Source organism: Harpegnathos saltator, unplaced genomic scaffold (assembly GCF_003227715.2).
Source record: "Harpegnathos saltator strain DR-91 unplaced genomic scaffold, Hsal_v8.6 scaffold119, whole genome shotgun sequence".
Taxonomy (NCBI): Eukaryota; Metazoa; Arthropoda; class Insecta; order Hymenoptera; family Formicidae; genus Harpegnathos; species Harpegnathos saltator.
Genome location: NW_020229894.1, coordinates 2,061,956 through 2,083,421, shown reverse-complemented (window position 1 = coordinate 2,083,421; position 21,466 = coordinate 2,061,956). Strand labels below are relative to the sequence as shown.

The 21,466-nt window shown below is 52.0% G+C and overlaps 1 protein-coding gene across 2 annotated transcripts in view; it reads left to right on the top strand.

Moving 5' to 3' along the window:
- TfAP-2 (transcription factor AP-2) overlaps positions 1 to 21,466 on the top strand; it is a 66,530-nt gene that overhangs the window by 32,149 nt on the left and 12,915 nt on the right. For both annotated transcript variants that reach the window (XM_025304779.1, XM_025304776.1), the window contains exons 5-6: positions 7,576 to 7,774; positions 15,182 to 15,300. In XM_025304779.1, coding sequence (XP_025160564.1) covers positions 7,576 to 7,774; positions 15,182 to 15,300 — 318 coding nt within the window. The remainder of the gene's footprint in view (positions 1 to 7,575; positions 7,775 to 15,181; positions 15,301 to 21,466) is intronic.

The window sequence follows — 21,466 nt, the reverse complement described above, 5'->3', positions numbered from 1 at the left end:
TCGCGCGCGAGTCTCTCGCCCCGCGCCGTTTTCAATTGGTACACCTAATTAATATTCTATGTACGAAACTTGTGATCACGCGGCCTCACTAATGACTGTCGCGGCCCCCTCGACGCGAACTACCAATCTCGTGTCTCAAACGGAGCTCGCTCGTTCGAGAGCTTCTTCGCGCGAAACGTCGTCCTCCGATTGCACTTCCGAACGGGGGGAAATCGCTCACGTAAATGCCTTCCGATCCCACAGGGACCGACGGGGGGAGTATCGTTCATTTTCGCTCGGACGAAGGAGCGTCGAGAGCGCAACCGCGAATGTACGGACGCGTTTATCGCGCTGATCATCAACGATGGATTATCCGCGGACCGATTTCACTCGTGGAACGTGTTTGTCTTATTTACCGAGATAACCCGCGGAGACGAAGCTGTAAAGCAGCGAGAGAGAGAGAGAGAGAGAGAGAGAGAGAGAGAGAGAGAGAGAGAGAGAGAGAGAGAGAGAGAGAGAGAGAGAGAGCGGGGCTGTCGTCGACGACGGGGCTGAACGATTGCTTTATCGTCGTCACCTTTGACTCCCGACAATGTTATTGCATCGCTGCTTGTAGAGTCGCCACGTTGTTCGCCAGCCTCGGCCGGCCGGCCGCGGACAACTCTGCCATTTGCGGCGAATTACCTGCCGACCTGCTTCGCTCGGCGCCCACAGCGCCGAGCGGACAACGACGGCGACGAGCTGAGGAATGTCGCGCGTTCGCCCGCCGATTCGTCACTTTGGTGCGCGCGCGCTGCTACTGACTGTCCGTCGCGGGATTTAATTAGTAGCTGCATCGTCGCGCTTCGGAACGAGCGGCTGCCGTGAAAACCGACACTCCCCGGCGCCGCGGCGACTCTTTCTCAAGCCGACTCGAGCCGTCGGACTCTCCCGCCCGATTCCTAATTGGGTTGAAATAGAAACGATTATGCAAATCGACTTCTTTACGCAACGCCTTTCCCTCCCCCGATTCATCGACCCTCCTCCTCCTCCTCTTTCACTCTCTGTCCCTCTTTCACTCTCTCGTCGTCTTCCGAGCGTCGCGCCTACAGCGGCGCTCGTTATATGCAAAGTAAGCATGTAAATCTCTCACGGTTACGCGACTTCGTTTACATAACGCGTTCGGCCAAATTGTCACTTTGATTCGTCATAACGCGCGATCGTCGCGCTTTTCATTAGGTTGACGATATTCTTCTGCAGTCATCGACGTTATGCTCGATCGCGTAATCGGCCGAGACGCGTTCGGGCGATGAAACTGCACGCGTCACGTGCAGTTTCATCGCCCGTTCACAGGGAGAGTCTACGAACTGCTGTCGCGCGAGCACGCGCTTGTGTTTTCATGACAGGATGAAGTCGAGCGTACTGCGAACGCACGATACGCCGCGCGAAAAGAGGAAAAACAAAGGAATAACGTAATCGCCGCGCGTTAGCGCGAGCCAACGAGTCCGGTAACGCGGCGGCGCGGCGCGGCGGCAATCTCCGATCATTTAGCTTTAATAGAGCGATAATTTCACTCGCGAAAATTACAAGCTGGATCACGTGCGCGCGCACGTGTTCGCGGTAATCTTATAATTTACAAAACTACCATTCCTCGGCGGCGCCTAATTACGCGAAACTGCGAAAATACACGTGAGAGAGAGAAAGAGAGAGAGGGGGGGGGGGAGAGGAAAGAAAGCGCAAGTGTTCGAGTAATAAGATAATTCCCCTTATCTCCGGCAATTTCGCGAGATTAAACGGGCGGAATCCGAAACATTGAGAAGCCGCGCTGCGAAATATTCAAACGGGTGGGCGTGACTTCGCAGGAAAATAATTGCGATAATAATAATCGCATAAAGAGGTCGTCCGTGCGAAATTCAATTATCCCGCCGGACGAGCGCGCGCTCCGAGCCGTTCCAAGCGGGAAAGAGGAAAGTTCACGCCGCGGAGCGAGTCTCCTGCGCGGATTTCTTCGCGGAGACACTTCTTGGAAGGCAGCCGCGCGAGAACGCGAAGACGTAAGAGAGCGCGAAACGCGCTTCCTGTGTCATGGTCGCGCGTGATTCAACTCGCGATCGAGAGAATCCAGACGGGTAATCCGCCGCGAATCGAACACACGCACCGACTACGCACACGCGAGCGAGCGAGCGAGCGAGCGAGCTCGTCGGGGCGGCGGCGGCGCATTGTGGGACGTTTGGCCTGAAAAGCTGGCCTGAAGTCAATTTTCTTAAAATCATTCCTGCTCCTCTAACATGAGTGACTATCCTAGACAGTTGAATAATAATCTGTGGAATAATGGGCCGCTGTGCTTTTGTTCGTCCGCGATAACATGAAGCGGTTTGGTTAGTCGAAACGTTAGACGTTATTCGTTATTGTGCGCATCAATTCTCAGCACTTTATAACATACGATCGGAATTTTAAGGTTCTTAGAAGTGGCAGTGCGAAATTTTTCGTTATGGATTGTTCCGAGGAGGATGCGAAGAAACGTTTTGGATCATATCTATTACAATTGAATTGTTATTCACGTAGGTGTACGATTTTGAAAATAGTATTCAATAATGTATCTTCTTTTGCGTTCTCGATATCAAACTCGAGGGATTTACTTATACTTCAGGATCTATCCCTGTTACGTGTTTCTTGGATAAAATGAAAGAGTAATCTCTCCAGATAAAATATCAGAAAGAAGAATTAGCCGCGGAAAACTGTGGATATAATTTTAGTAATTACTTTTGTTTCCCTAAACGTAAATTAGATTTTGTCTAAAGGTTATTTAGACGTGAAGTTTCCTTTCGTTTCTTTTTGTTTCCTTTTGTAATGTGGACATAATCAACAGACTTTTACTAAGTTCCGAGCCGTTGCTAACAAATATGAGATCCGTGCCAAGAAAGAAATCTAAATCATTTTTAAAAGAAACATCTTGGATATGCTTCTTCTCACTGACTCCACGCCAAGAAGAGGAGATATTTCAGTAGATGAAAATGATGTTGATTCTGTGGATGGAATGCACTCATTGCAATGCACATAAAGAAATTTGGAGTTTGTCTAGTTGAATATTTATTGATTAGTGGAATATTATGCTTTCTTAATTATTAAAATATTTTTACATATATATTTACACTTTATTTCATGAAAAACTAATACGAAATCTTTATAATAATCATACACATAATTAGTAGCACGTTTTAAACCGGAATTCGTCAAAAAATAATTTTAGCCAACTTTTCGGTACAAACATCCCACTGATCGGCGACGGTCGGCGCGAAATGAGCGCGGTTCTTACAGCGAGGGAAAAAAGTATCAGGCCTAATTTCAGAGTCGCTGTGAATTACCGATCTCGGCACGACAGAAAGACGAGCGAAAAATGCCGCGGAGCACTGTGCGATGCATTCTAGAGTTAATTGCAGGCTCTTGGATTACGGAGCGTAACCACAGATTTTCCAGGTAAAGCGGAACGATTATACTTCCATGACATTGTGACGTTTCGCAATGGAACGTTGCATCGTATCGAGACGATGCGTACGAGAGATACAATCATGGATGATCGAGATAACACGTGTACATTGTTTTGCAAAATTACAACGACGCACAGCTGCGACCGTTTCATTTCCCGCCACTTCGGACCGGTCGTCAAGATCGGCAAATTGTGCAGAAAGGAAGTAGTCATCGGTCGCTTTCGTTCGTCCGCCTCGCGACGCGTTCCGCTTTCCGCGGATTGATTTTTCGACGGCGGTGATTATCCGCGGCGCCAACAATTGAGATCCGCCGCGCGTTGTCGGAAATTCCGACGTGGCGGGATTTCGCTGCGGAGAAAAATCCGCGCGCGCGCGCGCGTATTCCGCACGTCGTTAGCTCGAGGGCGCTTGGGACCGACATTTGAAAACGAGATTAATCGCGTGATTTATCGAGAGTGGCGGTCTCGCGTAAGTGGATTCGTAAGAATCCACTTACGACCGGCGCGCGCTTATTGAATTACCGGATACACGGAGTGAGTAATTAACTCGCGATACGGAGGGACCGATAGCGCGCGCGGCGTCCGTCGATGAGTGAGACGGTTTCACAATTCATACCGCAAAAGGTTACGGCAACCTACGATAATTACACGCTTTGCACTATCGGTGCCGACCTCACGGATAAAATAAGCGCGGCTCTCTCGCGCGCGCGCGCGCGCGCGCGAGCGCTATCCCCATTAAATAAATTAATATCCGTCCGTAGACCGTTACTGGAATCGAGATAAGTGTTCGAGATAGCAGCATCCGACGGTTGGGATTGCTCGCAGCGCCTCCTCGTGTGTTCTCTAAATGATGTTTTCTAACGCGACGCGGTGTGTTGGCACTTGAACTGATTGGTATGTCGTTCTCTCTCTCTCTCTCTCTCTCTCTCTCTCTCTCTGTCTCTCTCTCTCTCTCTGTCTCTCTCTGTTTTTGAAAGCCTCACGAACGGACTCGAAAAGATCGAGAGCACCGATCGCCCTCATAATCCGCGATAGAAAATATAAAGCGAAGAACAAAATCCGTCGCAAGCAGCAGACAAGTACAGAGTTTTACGGCGATTGATCTCTCCGCGACGACGATGTCCGGACGATGCAACGAGATCAAGCAAAGAAAGGAGAAAAGAGGGAAGGAGAGGCGGAGAAAAGGGAGAAAGAAACATCATCGTACGGAAAGAAGCATTATGGTCTGGTCGACCCTTAAGTATCAAAGTATACGTTGGTGAAAGAAGGGACGATACGTAAAACCCGTACTTAACATCCGCTAATACCAGGCCTGCAGAGAGAGAGAGAGAGAGAGAGAGAGAGAGAGAGAGAGAGACGAGGGAGAAAGACCGCGCGCTTGACGCGAGTCACGGAAATCGTGTATACGCCGACACTCGTCGTCTTTGTCGTCGTCGTCGTCGTCATCGTCCCTTTCTCTCTTTTTCTTTCCCTCTGCTCCTTTCTTTCCTCTTTCTTCCTTTTCAGCTCTTTTCTCTCCGACATCATTTCAACGTTACCAAATTGTCCGACTAATACCAGCCGCCAGCAGGCGAGACCGTTACGCGCGCTGTTCCTCTCTCTTTCTCTCTCTCTCTCTCTCTCTCTCTCTCTCTCTCTCTCTCTCTCTCTCTCTCTGTCTCTCTCGCTCTCGCTCTCGCTCTCGCTCTATCGCCACGCTTCCTCTCTCGAACATTATAATTTATAAGCTCGCGCGCGGCACAATGTCGACCTATTTGGCGCGTACGGAAATTTATGATCGGTTTGACCCGTCGGATCGAGACGTCGGCGGGAATCGATCTCGGCGGCCAGTCATAGATAATACGGACAACTTGTTTACTTTCTCCCTTTGCTCACCCGCGACGACGACGACGACGACGACGACGACGACGACGACGACGACGACGACGACGACGACGACGACGACGACGACGACGACGACGACGACGACGACGACGACGACGACGACGACGACGACAACGATCATGATCTTTTGAATATCAAACAGGATCCGTATTCGGACCATGCGCGCTTATACGGCGCAATCGTGTGCTCGGTCGTTTGAGCCGCACAGAACGACGACGACGACGACGACGACGACGCGGCAAGAATGGCCAGCGCATCAATAGCAAAAAAGCCGCGAGATATCTATCGCTTAGATTTATAGAGCCGTTCCCGTGTATCCGTCATAACACGCTGACATTAACGGGATGATGGTGCGTTTAATCGATAGAGCTCGGCTATGAAACGCGCGCGCGCGCGCGCGCGTGAACGCGTGACGGCGATAGGTCGGCCGATGCCGACGCTAAGACAATAAATTCCGCCGACGGATATTGCCGCGTGTCCGTGGCGAATTTCATTTTCTAGCTTCTGATTATGCACGCGCTCCTCATAATGGCGCATTCCTCATTTTCCCGCTCGTTTGTCGTCCAACGTACCGCGGGCAGCTTCCACGCCTCGTTGACTCGAGAGCGTCGCGTCGCGTCGCGTCGCGTCGCCGTTCTCTCGGTCGAGGATTTCGAAGCGAGATGATCTCGCATCGCGGACGCGCCAAATTTCGAAATATCGGGATACAGCGTGCCCACCACCTAGCCCGCCGTGCGAAGATGAAGAGTTCCGAGTTATAAGTTGACCATCTCTTTGCCCATATAGTAATAACGCGCTTTGCCCCGCCTCGAAGGCACGATATTAAGCATTCCAGAGCAACGATGCAATAATGCGGGGCTATCGATGTGCATAGGAACGAAAACAGGAACGGTATAAGGGCGAATTTAAAATATTCGCCCAAGATATTGCCCTGATCACGGTTACGCACTCACACTCGCGCGCACGCACAGCCACACGCACGCGTGTATATGCACGCGGATGGAGCGCGGGGCAGGGGGAGGGGGACGGCGAGGCGGTATAACATAATCTCGGATCGGAAGCTTTGGTTCCGATATTCCTCGCTCCGCCGACTCGTGAATCTTACTTTGACCTTCTACGGGAATGGACTACGGCAGTCTTAACTGGATTATTGCATTCCTCCGGCCGCTGGACGGAACTGATTACCGTCTGATTTCTGCCACGGAGACGAGAACGAGAGCTGCTCTCTCTCTCTCTCTCTCTCTCTCTCTCTAAATTTCGTCAGATGAAACGTCTCACTGCAAACGAGCGAGAATTCAGAGCGCCGCGCGCCAGCCGGTGAAAATCGCTTCGAGTGAACGCGTTCTCATCGATTAGAGCGAATTTGTGGCGTCAAATTCGCAATCGAGTGAAACATCGAGTCTCGACTTCGCTCGACTCTCGATATATTTCGAAAGGGCTAATTTATCTTGCGCGATCTCGCGCGCTGCTCCTCGTCAGCTTCGCTCTTCAGTTCCGAGCGCGTCCGAAGCCGAAGAAGAATCACGAGAACCGCGAGGAATTCACTCCGTCTGCGAAACCGCTCGAATTCCAGTGACTCAGCCGTCACTCCGCTTTTTGAATGAGATTTCACTCCAAGAAAGTGAGGCGACCGGTTGTTGGGCTGTCGGTTGGGTACACGACGCGACGGTAGCCGCGTGTCGCTCACGACGCGAAATCTCGCGGCTGGTTCGATTCGCGACATCGATCGTGCTCGTCGGAATTCGCGGCGTTCGGCCGCGCGGCTGCGCGCACAATCAGCCCCGTTAATAGAACCCGTTTAGATGGAAGCCGCCCGCCGTCGGGCCGCCTTGTAACTCCCGGAAATCTTCCTCCGGCCCATTAGAGCTATTAAATCGCCCTATTAAACGATGCTTATTTTGCCATTTAACGAGGGGCGCTTCATTACCGGCGCTATGCGCGAACGAGCGAGTAAAAATACGTCGGTTGACGCGCGCGACCGTGTTCGCGCGCGTTACATCCGCTTCCTCGGCGACGGCGTTCTTCGGACACGACGACGGTGGCGCGCGTCCGGCGAGAAGCCCGTGATCAGGAATGAACGAAAAGAGGCACGACGGAAAAACCGGAGAGCGATAAAAAACGCGCCTCTAAGGTACTACGACGAAGGTTCCGAGTCGATCGAGAGCCTCTCGTTGTCGGAGAGGAAGGAGAGGGAGGGCCTCGCGCATAAATCTCCCCCTAACGAGCACGTTTTATTCATTTTGCAGATATGAAACCATCGGACAGGAGCGAGAAGACCATGTTGAGCGGAAACGCGCAACCGTCGGACGTGTTCTGCTCGGTCCCGGGACGATTATCGTTACTAAGCAGCACCAGCAAGTACAAAGTTACGGTAGCAGAGGTACAAAGACGGCTATCGCCTCCGGAATGCCTGAACGCGAGTCTCCTCGGCGGCGTACTCCGAAGGTGAGAGAGATCGATTTAGGAGAGATCGACGTATGGCATTGATCAATTCGCGCGCGCGCGCGCGCGCGTCCTGTCGCGTCCTGTCGCGTTCTGTCGCGTGGGAAAGATAAGCTCGCGCCTCGTCCGAGGAGGGTCATTTCTAGCTGAATTTCATTCGACCAAGGTAAAGCAGCGAGAAAAATGGGTAAAAATCGAGAGGAAATCTCTAACTCAAATTCCCAAGCGACTTTAATAAAACGAGGATAAATTTAATAGCGCGTCAACTATGTACGGGAATGATGAAAGCGCGTGCGTTCTCGACAAATTTAACGCCAGGCGTTATCTGGCGAATCGGAGAGGAAGAGGGCGATAGAGAGAGAGCCGTTTGTCCGCCGGTTACAGTGATTCTCCTCTCTCTCTCTCTCTCTCTTTCTCTTTCTCTCTCTCTCTCTCTCTCTCTCCCCCTCTCTCTCTCTCCCTCTCTCTCCTGCCCCTTCAGGCCGCCTTTTGCACACACAAGCTTCTCCCTGCTGGCGCTCTTGGAACGGCTCTCCCAGCAGGGAGAGCGGGAGCGGGGTTCATTCATCCGTTTTCGATTACGCCGAGCGGCCGCTTAGGCCCTCGAGCTCTCTTAGCAGCCCATAAACAAACCGTTAGAATAATTTGGCGTTACGCGCCAAGCGATTAAATATCGTTCCCGTGAGAATCGACGCCGCTATCGGCAGGTAGAAAAGATCGAAGGTGCCCGATACCGTTGCCCGTCCGAAGTTGCTCGGCCGCTACGCTCGCGCAGCGTGCGTCGTCGTCGTTTTATCTCCATTATCGCGCGCTTTTGTGTCGCGGGTGAAATTAATTTTTCAATTCGACAAGAGTGGACCGCCAGTCGCGCGAGTGACCTCTTCGCGCGCGCACTCGCACTCGCGCGCGCGTGCGCGCGCGAAGATCGGAATCGTCGAGAGCGAATAACTCTGCTCGGGTCTCGGGAGAACATTCAACTTCTCAGCGAGATTCTCCAGTCGAAGAAACCCGCCGAGTATACACGAGTTAACGAACACGGCGGCGCCGCGAATTGCGCTTCTCCGGCGAGGAAACGAACGTGGCGCGTTACGCACTTCCCACGGGGCTCGCGGCGCTGCGCCGGGAAGAAATCCGCGGATATCATCCCGATATTCCGCGGGGCGATAACGAAACACGAGACAGCCCCGGAGAGCCCAAGCGTGTGCTTGTATGTGTGTGTGTGTGTGCGTGCGTGTGCAGTTCTCGCAGTTGCGCGGCCCGCAGTCGAGTTTCACTTCCGGCCGCCGCGCCGCGCCGCGCCGGCGCGCGCGTCGAAAATAATCGGCATGACCGATGCGCGAGAGCCGCGGCGCGAGGGACAATAAACGCGCGGCATACGGGGGATATAACGCCCGGGATCCTCGCGCGATGCGCACCGTTATACGACTTTATCCACGGCACTAATTAATAAAGAGCCCGCCGCCGCCGCCGCCGTGCTGTTCGGCTCATCCGGTCGCCTTACACTCTCGGTTGCCGGGGCGGAGGCAACCGCCTGAGATTTATGGCAGCTCCTCGTGGGGGAGCGTCCTCCTTTATCTGATTCGCCGTGTTATCTGCCTAGAACAGTGCTCATTGCGCAATGCTTTATCACCGAAGGCATGGATAAATCACCGTACAAGTAGCCGGACCGTACCGCCGCTTCCACGCCAGCTCCCGCTCGCGCGTCGATTCCGCAAGTCGCGGCGAAAAGAGGGTGTGCGCGCCGGCCGGTGAGGCTTACTTTGCGCTGCCAACGCGTACAATGCACGGGGAAGAGTGCTTGCTTTGAATGGGCCGATCCTTCCGGTGAAATATGAAATAATGAAATTCTGTTTAAGTCGAGCGGACAATTTTTCGTCATTTCAACGGAATTCGAAGCCTCAACCGGAGAATTTCCATGTCGCTGAGATATTTCAGCAGGAAACTGGACTCGTTCAGATATTTTCTCCTCCGCAGAGCTCGAGCGCGATCGCTCTTTCCCAGTGAAATTTCTCGTTCAAAAGAGTCAAGTTGCCTGGCAAGGGAGCGGGAATTACATGCGGAAGACTGCTTTTACGAATTTTTTTTCAACAGAAAAACGGCAAGATCAATGGACTTGGAATTTGCACAATGTATTCGTTAATGTTCAAAGCATAAAATAAATTTTATTGAATCACAAGAACCGATCCAATTTGTAATTATAGATAAATAGTCATCCGTTTACGAGCTCTATGTTTGCTGTTGACATAATTCCGAGCCTCTCACTACTACTCTGCAACGAAAATATGGGAACAATTTTTTAAGTGCGGTTGCCATTATAGCCCAAATACCAAAATCAAGGCAGTGAAACCCAAGTTTGGAAAAATAATGACTGTACAAGAAAAAAAGTATAAAAAATGAAACTTTTTTTCAACTTGTAATCGTATTCAAAAGAATGAATAAAATAAAATATAACCGTGTTCGAGGTAGGGACGAAAACTACATGTCTACTGTATATTATGCAAAAAATTTCAAGTTATTCGGTTCAATAGTTTTTGCGTAATCGTGTCGACAGTTTAAAAAAATGGTGTTTCCAGATAAACGCGTTTCTAGTTCTATGTGTATACTTTCCTTGGTATAGATAGTAACAAATTTATTTTATACTTTGAACATTGATGAGTGCACTGTGAAAATTTCAAGTCCATTGATCCTACCGTTTCTGTTAAAAAAAATGTTCTGTTAGAAAAGTAGCCTTGAAAACGGCCTGCTCCGCATGTAATTCCCCTCTTAAAGTCGCAATGGCAAACGCGAACGAAGTCAAATATGTAAAATACGTACAGTTATGTGGACGCAGCAGAACATTAAAGTGTCGTTACAAAAAGTTGCAACTCTCATTGATATTATAATTAACGTATAAAACAATTTGCTCGCCGTTCTTGGAAGAACTCGCCTCGAGCGCGCATGCCGCGTGCCGGCGCAGGCACGATCGATTAGAGTCACCCGCAACTTTTAATCCGAAGATTTCGTCCTCAAGATGCTAAGGATAACCCCGGCTAAATCCAATATTGAAACGACACGCATGCAGCATGACGCGCAGCATCGCCCACGGTTCCTCTCTCGGTGGCGCGCGGGATCTTTCGTGCGCCGCCGCGAAAGAAAGCTCACTAATAAAGCGGCCCGATCTATCCCCGATGCAAATGAGACATTAATAACCCACGCAGCTTCGAGTGTCAATTCCTGTGAATGAGCGAGCGAGCGAGCGAGCGAGCGAGATACGCCTGAGGCGATCGCGCGGCGTTTCGCGTCGAACGCGACGTTATAATTCATCCGCTCGCATAACGATCTGACCGATAATTACACGCAACAAGGTCCGAGTCGCCACTATAGATTCTCCCCCACCCCCCCCCCCTCGCTCTCTTTCTTTTCTCTTTCCAGTGCCCTCCTTTTGTGTCTCACCCACCGTGTATCCTCGTGCCCATTCGTGCATGATGTGAGTCCATAAGGATCCGCCGCGACAGTCGTTTGCTCGCTCGCGGTACGTCGCGAGAAATCCTCCGAGATCGATCGCGCGGCATATGCCGAGAGAGAAGGAGAGAGAGAGAGAGAGGAGTGCTTTTGTCGCAGATGCATCGGCTGGCTCTCCTCCCGTTTCCTTTCCCCCCTTTTTTTTGCTTCTCCTCCTTTCTTTCGCACGATTTTTATCGCTTCGAGCGTCATACGTGTCGCAACGCGCGGTCTCTTTTTTCCTCTCTCTCTCTCTCTCTCTCTGTCTCTGCCTGTCTCGTCGTCTCAGCTCCATTTAATTTCATCTCGTCGTTTGTATATTTATGCACGCACGTGCACACATACGCGCGTACACAAGCGCCCGCTCGGGTTTATTCCGCGAATCGAACAAGTGCGAACGCGAGCACCGGTATCGCGGTGTCGCGATTAGCATAAACGTCCGCTGGAGATATCTCGCGATCGGGAGATCGAGCGAGCGATCGGTCGGGGACTGAAACTGGACGGCGCGGTTTGTTTCGTCGGTTGTTGTGACTGTGAATTAATACGAGAGCGAAAGAGCCGCGCAGGCACAGCGCGCGCCGCGTTTAGTCGGCCGACGAAATATTGCGACGTCCGGCCGATCGCGCCGAGACACTCGGGGACGCATCTGTTTTACAAGTTGAAAGTCGGAAAGTCGAAGCGAATCGCGAACTGGCTTCCGCGATCGGACGCCGCGCCGGCCGGCCGGCTGGCCGACGAGTTCCGCCGCCGCTCTCCCGTTTCTTCTCTCCGTTCTTCCCTTCTTTTTTCGGCGGCGGCGGCGGCGGCGGCGGCGCGATGCATTCGCGCTGCGGGAGATTGTTGTGCGCGCACCAATTATTACGTAAGCGCTACGCGGCTACGCTAATGCCACACAGTCAGGTTTCTCTTTCCGGGTGAAAAGACTCGCGGCGAGAAAAACCCTCGCGTATTATTATATTCCCTCGTCGCGATTCTCGTTTAACCGACCGACCGATCGGTCTTTCATCGCAGTTCATCGATCCACCATCCATGCGAAGCGTCGTGTTCCTCGACGGTATCCTTCGTCGGTTCCGGTCACGAGGTGTTCACGTAACGAACCCAGGCGAGTAAAAAACCGAACGAAACGATCCCCGCCTTCGCGTATGCGAAGTGTGTCGTGCGTGCGCATGCACGCACGCGCGCGCTTTACTAATTGTCGGCCGTGATTCCGCCTCGTCTTCTTCGCGAAACGAACGAGGAGGCGGAAGGTATTCTTGAATGAGCCCTGATCATGAAGTCCCTCGGTTTACTAACCGTCGCGTGGCGCCCGTAGCGCGATTAACGATGCTAGTATTCGAGGACGTCTCGAGTAATCTCGGGGGAAGCGAAGCCGGGTGTTTCCTATCGGCGGGGGCTCGACGACAACGACGAGGGTGGGTGAGTGACGAGGGTGGTCTCGCGCGGAAGCGCGCAGGAGGCGCGCGTCTGAGCGGATCCGAGGATCCTTCTCGGCACAAGACTCCGTAATGAGTGCAGCCTCGCTCTCGTCACGTAACGGCGCGAAACGACGCCAATGATCGTTAACAACAAATACAAGAATTCGATTTCTCCCCCTCTCTCTCTCTCTCTCTCTCTCTCCCTCTCCCTCTCTCTCTCTCTCTCTATCTTGCGTGCTCGTGCGATCGATTCTCCGCCGACGTTATTAATAATCGCCGTCGTCGGAGCTCCACGAAATTCTCTTCCTCGGCGCCCGACACGCATATCCCGGTGCCGCTCCCCGGTGAGATCGATGCGCGTGCAGGCCGCGTAATCGGTGACGATTATCGCGCGCGCCGCGCCAAACCAGTTCCTGCGGCCCGGAGATGCGCGCGTCAATAAGTCATGCCAATGCTCGCGAATTATCGCGCCGCTCTGTCGCTCGGTAGATTGTCGCGGATCGTTGATTAACGAGCGACCTTTTCGCCGGCTTCATTTTTTCCGCCGCTGGAAACGGGCGCGCACCTTCGAATTTAGCGTCGCGCCTCGAACCGAGGTGGGGCCCCGGCTTGACGTAAGTGGCGCAAGTGACATTATGGAAACTTGAGCTCCCCCAACAGGGAGACGGGGGAAGCACGTCGACGAGATCCGAAGAAGCCGATATTAAAAACCCATAGCGGTAAAACGTATTAATTGTCGAGCGAGGCGAAAGATTTCCGGGCGGGCCGGTCGCGGCTAGAACGAACAAAGGTAGGCGATACGCGTTACCGTTATAACAGGCCGGAATGATGGATGGACAGGGTGTGTTGGGAAAGAAGTCGCCGCTACTATCGCCTTCCCGTTGATGTGTGTTCCGTGAAAAAATTTACTTCGCGCCGTCGTCGTCGGATTAATAACACGGAACCGCCGCCGCCGCCGCCGCCGCCGCCGCCGCCGTGTGACAGTCTGCGCGCAAGCGTGGAAGAATTAAAACGCAATTTTTAACGGTGCCTCGATAGACTTCGCTCAAAAGGCAAAAGAGAGAGAGAGAGAGAGAGAGAGAGAGAGAAAGAAGAGAAAAAGACACGGACACGTATCCGATACGGGAATCAACGAGAGAAGTAAGACACGAGAGACAAAACTCTCTCCTCTCCGCGCGGAAGAGTAGGTTTCGGCAAGAATCTTCAAGAAAATATCACGTAGCTTGCGATGACCTCGATAAAAAAAAAAAAAGAGAGAGAGAGAGACAGAGGCGGAGAGAAAGAAGGAGGTGTTCGTTAAACCAAGTCTGCTTTCCGAATTATCGAATGTTACGCGTGCCTATGGAAATCGCTGATATCTCTCGGGGCAGCGTGGCAGCGCAACGCTGTTTCTCCGGCGCGTTTAATTAATCGCGACGAGTTGATCAAGCGTCAGATCTAACCGCCGCGCGCGTGTTATCGCGCCGAGCGTTATCTCCTCCGGCCGACGATTAACCCAGATCTCCGCACGTGACGAGGGCACGCCCGCTGAAAATCCCGGGGTCCTGTCCGCGGGTCCTGAATAGGGTCGCGCATAGTGCTCCTTACAGGCCTCGGACGAGGATATCTTTCCCGGCTCGCGGCTCGCGAGGCTCACGAGCGAGAACGGCCGCGCATCCTCGAACGTACGTTGCTCCACGACGGCGCGGCGCGGCGCGTCGAGAGTTGCTCAATCGCCGATGACACACGTAGCCGTGTGGATTATGCTAATCCAGCCGTATTTCCAGCTCCCGCCGCCTCCTCCCCTACACGCCCCGCCGTGGTCCCCTTATTTTTGCCGCTTCTCTGTCTCGTCCGTTCTCGCGCTCCCAGGCTCCTCGATTTTGTCTTTTTAAAGATGATCGCGGCGAAAATGATTAATGGCCGAGTTCCGTTTTGAGATTCTTCTCACCGCCGCCGCCGCCGCCGGAACGGACGGCGCGCGATAGTGGGCGTCCGCTCTACGCGTGTGAGCGAGCGAATATTGTACGCGCGAGACGGTACGGTAGGAGAATAAATAATACATTATTATCGGACGCGCGAATATTAAGTGTACTCGCTCACGCGCGCATGCGCCTGTTACTTATTTTTTTTCGCAAGGATGCAAATTTTGCGAGGGGGTGAGATAAATCAAGTTTATTATCTCGCTAACGCGGCCCGCGATTTCGCTTCGATCTTATGCCACCGAGTCACGAAAGTTCTCTCAAAGGCGAACTTTAAAGAACGGAGACGTACGAGAAAAAAAAAAGAAAGTCGTAAGAACGAATCGCTTTTCACGAAACGGCCTTTTTTTCACTTGACGGCTGTCAAGTCGGCTTGAAAATTGATCATTTAAACAATCATCGAGCGGCCTTAGAATCAGGCACTCGACGTTAAGTTACTTACAAATTGAACGACCTGAAAATCTATCAGCGATCTACGAGAAGAGTAAAAATTACCCGACGGAAAGTCGAGAGGAAACACCTTCTAAAGAAACCTTGCTTCTTGCGTTTTTCAGGGCGAAGTCCAAAAACGGCGGACGTCTGCTTAGGGAAAAACTGGAAAAAATTGGCCTAAATTTGCCAGCCGGCAGAAGGAAGGCGGCCAACGTTACGCTCTTAACATCTTTAGTGGAAGGTGAGTGTTTTTCTCCCGTTTTCACGAGCTACGTAAAGACCCGCGAGAATCGTCGGCCGGCAGGGCCGCTTTTAGCCGCTTCCGCGGGAGAACGAGGCAAAAAGTTACGCGCGTCTTTCATCCACGGTAGGCGATAATCACATTTAATTTATCGTCGTCGTCCATAAGCCCGTCGCTCGTATATCGTCACGCGAATAATCGCAGGCACGAGATATCGCAGTGGCGCTTCTCCGCCTCGCAGAATTCGTGTTGATGACATCATCTCATTAACGGTCCGTGTGTTAACTCTTTCAAAATTCTACGTTCGCGAGCGCGCTCCAGCTGCAACCTTGTTGCGTTCGGCGCGCCATTAATCGCGCTCATTTATCCGTCTCGCCTCGATAATAACGTGGAGTATCACGACCAAAGAGCCGCTCTATAATTATCCGTTAATAGCTCCGGTTAATGAAGACCCCGCCAAGTACGACGTTTATTGAAAAATACGACGTGTCATAATGCGATATCGTGATATAACGTAACGCGAACGCAACGTCTCGATGATTTATGTGTTGGGCGCTTGTCCTTCTCAATCTTTCGATGCGCGTAGATCACGTCGCTCCCGGACCAGAAAATTGTCAACGTTGGTAGACGTTTATCTGATATTTTAGAGAGAGAGAGAGAGAGCGAGAGAGAGAGCGAGAGAGAGAGAGAGAGAGAGAGAGAGAGAGCGAAGAAAGAAAGAGAAAGATAACCGTCTATTTATTCACGAGTAAGTCTCACGAAGCTTTGGTTATCCTCACTCGGAGGCGTATCGATATACGCGACGTATGTGCGAAAAATATCGCCGGTATATTGTAAATAGAGATTTACATCGCGCGCGCGCGCGAGAAATCTCGCGGAATTCCCGCCGCGGAGTATCGAAATATCAATAACGGATGACGGCCGGCGTATTAGCCGATCGTATAAGCGTAATCGCGGCGTTCTCCGGCGATTTATCGCGAACGATAAACGTAACGCTTTCCGATTTACTACCGCCGTAATTTACGGGAGGAGGGTTCATTCTCCCCTATTCCCTCGCCCCCTCTCCTCACCCGCGACCCGTCCTCACATTCTCCCGCTGTCATGAACGCGAAGAATTACATTCCTCGCGACGCCCACTTGTCTCGTAGGGCGCAGTGATGAAATCATCTCTTCGGAATAGCCCGCGAGCGGGAGCGCACGCGAGAGCGAGAGAGAGAGAGGGGGGGGGAAGAGAGAGAAAGAAAGAGAGAGAGAGAGAGAGAGAGAGAGAGCGCGTTAAAGCGAATTTACACGGTTCGAGTTTGACGATCATCATCATCATCATCATCATCATCATCATCATCATCATTCCGGGATGAGTCATCCCGTGCAACCGAACGGTTGAATAAATTTTTATTTAGACACGCAAGACACCGCGCGCGCGCTCGAAAGTCTCCGCGCAAGACGGAGCGTCCTCGTTGCCGGAGCCACTACAGAAGAACAAACATTCGGATCCGTCCCCGTGTAACACGTCTGAAATTCAGATGTTCCTCGTCCCCTCGTCGCCCTCCCCTCGTTCTATTCGGGTTTACGCGCGCGTCTCTTTCTCTCCTCTTCTCTATCGTGCACTCGTATAAACCGAATTACATCTCGTTACAGCGACACCGTTATATCTCAAATACGCGGCGAGAGATGGGACCGTGTGAAAAGAACCGAGGGTCAGGGTTACGCAAATTTCCTTGCAGGAGCTGCGATCGTGCCGCGGAGGCCGAGAAATCGAGAAATCAGGACGGTTAATTCGCTGCGCGAGTGGAAACTCGCCGCGCGAGTCTCGCAAAATCGGACTCTAACCCGATCCGAGCAGTCTGGTCTGATTTTTTCCTCGCCGTCATTTTTCACATTAGAATGGCTACGCGACTTTCAGGCTCAAAAATGAACGTACAGAGCACTCGACCGGCTCAACTTGTATGTACAAAGATATTCAATAAGATCGCGCACTGCGACATGCTTTGACAGCATCAGCTTTGGTAATAATATATCATAATTTCGCATTGGAGACTATCAGCGCGCGAAATCTATAATTTCATGAGCGGTATCCGTTCTAAAGCTAATTACGACATTTCTTATCTCGAGCAATCGTCGAGAGAACGAGAGAAAGAGAGAACGAGAGAGAGAGAGAGAGAGAAGAGAGAGAAAGAGAGAGAGAGAGAAGGGGAGAGAGAGAGAGAGAGAGAGAGAGAGAGAGAGAGAGAAAGAGAGCTTCAGCGGGCCGCAACGTCGTTCCTTTTGTTCTTCCGTCTCGCGACGGCAACAGCGAGCTTTTTGCTCGCGGAACGATCGCTAATCACTGCGACATCCTACGGGATATCCCCCGAGCCGCGCGAGAGAGCGCTTAATAACGAGCGCGTGTGCGCGCTGCGCCGGCCAACGGTGCCCTAATGACGAGCGCTTGGAAGTTTGTTAGAGCGTTGGCACCGACGTTGATTATAATTTATGGTCGGTGGGCTTCCATAAAACATCGAGCGTGCTTTTCTTTCCTCCGCGCGCGCGCGGTGAGACGCTGCGCACGTCCTCGTCCTCGTCCTCGCGCCTCGACTTCTCCACATGCGACACGCGCGACTCGACTCGACTCGGCCTCCTTGCCGGCCGCCGCGCATCTCGTCGACGGAGATCCTTCGCGGCGATTTAACCCTCCGAGTAGCAACAACGTCCTCGTTCGTTACCATCGTAAGTGCGCGGTAGCGCCGCTGGGACGATTCACGACGCGAATCCTTCCGCGCGCAAATCGCCGTAAGCGCGCCCGCGTAAGACGTAAACTCGGCCCGAGGAAGCAATCAGGGCGCTGCTTCAGACCCGAGTACGCTCTACGGTGAGATGGAACTGACGGTAAACGCGACCGTAAGCAGGTGTAGCTACACTAGGAAAACGAAATGTAGCATCTCTAACAAAACTGTTTAGTTGAGTCGCATTTTTCAACAGCAACCAAATATCTTGTTTTGTATAACAAAATATTTAGTTGTCTCAACTGAATATATTTTTCTGCTTTGTTCTCCGGACCAAATGATTTTGTTCTTAGACTTCTTAGTGCATAAAAATTAAGCATTTTAGTTATTTTATCCATAAAAATTGCATAATAACGAAATATTATTTTCCATAAACTAAAATAACGCTCAGTGGATGCTATTTTGTCTTTCTGTGCGCTAAAATTTAGATTTTATATATTAAGAAAAAATTATAGCATTTTTAACAAAATTCATATATAGTTGAAGCTCGTTTTTGGTTGCTGTGTAACAAAGGTATCACGTTATACGAACAAACCGTAATCAAACAAGATATTTGTTTACAGGAGCTAAACAGTTCTTGATCGGGCATATTTTAACCAAATTATTTGTTGTTGTTGCAACAAAACATTTGGTTCACGCAACAATACATTTTTCCTAGTGTAGGACGCAAGTCCTGGTTATACCCGGCCCGAACCTCACGGTCTCTTCTGTCCTCTTTTAGCCTGAGCAATCTTGAGACCAATCCTGAAGCGACGTCTTCGTCGCTCCTTCAGCTCGAGTTCACGTCTCACGTTCGCGTTTTGCGATTTGCGAGTGCGACAGCCCCCTCGTCCCCCCTCCCCCCCCCCCGAGACCACAAAGATCCGGCCGCGTAAACGCGAAATTAAACGCGCGCGAGCGGCCGATTAAACGCGCGTTACACCGCACTCGGCTCGGACGATTGCAAGTCGCGGCGGCGGCGGTGCGGCGCGCGTTGCCTTCAACAATCGCATTGTTGCGGCGCCGTCGGGCCAAAGTACCGATCGCCCGACACACGTCCTCGCCATGCCCGGACGTGCGGTCGGACGAGCGGCACGGGCTCTGCTCGCGAAAGCAACGTCACTCGTACTCGTAAAAAAGCGAGACCCCGACGAGTTAGCTCGTGGCAACGAGCGCCGCGGAGTGCTCGTTATTAACGCGCTCGGAAAACGGCTGATTAATCGTGTTTATTGGCCGCGGCTTGTGCGGTGTCCGGCTGTGTCGACGAAGAGGCGCGTTCGCGGCCGCTTGAAATATGCACGCGCTTTTCTATTTGCATGCGGATCGTGCACGAACGAGCGAGCGATCGCTGTTATTAAGCGATCAAAAGTCCTGCAATGTGTTCTTATAAATATATACAGCTGCGCGCGACAGTCTCGCGCGGTGATCCCGTTCTTAATCGATAGCTTCCTCTCTATCGCGTTTCAATGGATGCTGCGCGGGGAGCTAATGACAGTGTTTCGGATTTCTGCGCGCGATCTGGCATGAAGGCGCACAAGTTCGCCCGGCGATCTCTCGCGTTTTAGATTTAGACGGATAAGAGCGCGCCGCAGCGGAGCGCGAGGGGGGGGGGGGGGGAGAGAGAGAGAGAGAGAGAGAGATCGCGAGATAAACGATGCAGCAACTCTCGACGGTATCACGGCTGCATGAATTGTTCGGGGATACTAATCTGTGAGCCTTTGTTGAGAGTCGAGCGTTTTTACGCGCGCAGAATGACCACGGGGGAGTTGCTCAAACTAAATAGCCGTTATTTCGTAACGAGCGAGCCGAACGAAATGAATGGGACAGTGTTCCACGGAGGAGAGACTTTTCAGCAGCAGCTTCGTCATTGCGCGGAGGAAATAATCGCGCGAGGCCGTAAAAGCATACATTGTGGAAAATTCTGCTTGTGGACAAATCGGTGGAGAAAGACTCGACAGACTTGGCGTCTGGCGACGAAGTGTAATGATACCGCGTGGATTTCAATTCGCCGTAGCGAGCTTTTATTGGCGAAAATATCACGCTCGTTGCAAGATAATAGCTGCCCGGTTGCAGCAACTTGCCGAGCGACGGGTCACCCTGTCACATCACCGCGGTCTTGCCAAGTAAGGGTTGCCGGAGCGAGTTAAACGGCGCGCTCTCTTTTCCTCGGATTCGAGGATACGCCGCCTCGTTTTCCGATCCGCCGCCGCCGCCGCCGCCGTCGTTACGTAAGCCCGCCGCTCGCGGGAGACCACCAGGTTGCAAAGGCGACAGTTTCTGCGGCACGTGTCACGTACGATCCGCGGATAAAAAAGAAATACGATGAATATAAAGAGAAACGTGCGTGTCACAGTTTCGCATTATTCTAATTACGCGTTCGCGACGCGACGCGAGAGAGAGAGAGAGAGAGAGAGAGAGAGAGAGAGAGAGAGAGAGAGAGAGAGAGAGAGACAAGCTGACAGAGACAAGAAAACGAACCAAGCTGACCGCGCGCACGCTCGGACGAGTGACGTACGCGAAGTGGATAAACGACGAGATTCGTACTCGCGGGGCGGGGGGGGGGAGGGCGGGGGTTTGCGCAACGAACCCGGTGTACTTTGTCTAATTGATGAAAGAGTCTCGTTCGGGAGTCTCATTCAGAGAGGCGTAGGAGAAAATCTCTCCCGACGCGTTCACGGGGAATGTCGTTTGAGTGCGCTCCTACGGCGAGCACGGCGAAAGTGTGGGAACCTCCGCGCTGTTCGACACGCGCGAACGCGGGACGGAACGGAAACCGAGTTTGTTCGAAGAATCGATTTTCCTCCATTTTTGCCCCTCCCCTCTCTTTTCTATGCCTCGCGCAAAAATTCAGCGACAGGAAAGTGGGACAGGCGAGTTACCGGTTTTCTTCCGCTATCTCTCCCGCGCAGTTGACGTGTATACATACGAGAGAGGGAAGGGGGAGAGAGAGAGAGAGAGAGAGAGAGAGAGAGAGAGAGAGAGAGAGAGAGAGAGACAAAGAGAGAGAGAGAAAAAAGAAACGAAGCACAGTTAAAATATCCTGGATAATCACGGTCAATTATAGTCATTATAGTAATTCGATAGTTCCTTTTTATATCGGGGGCAGCAACGGTTCGGTTCGGCTTTCGTCCCGGGCTGCGATATACGGCTCTGTGTGTGTGTGTGTGTGTGTGTGTGTGCCGCAAAATCCCAGATTAGAATGCTTAAAGGATGTAACGTGCAATTGAGAGTTGCATCGAAGCAACATGCACACACGGCGGGATCGAAGAATGCGTATTTTAGAAACATTATACGCCTGTACGTCGACCACAGCCGGCTCGTTGTAAAGTTTTAACCGGCATGAAACCGCAAGGTATCCGAACACGATGACCTCCGCTACGCGGAAGAGAATTCCCGAAATCCTCCTCGCAGGTTCGATTATCAGC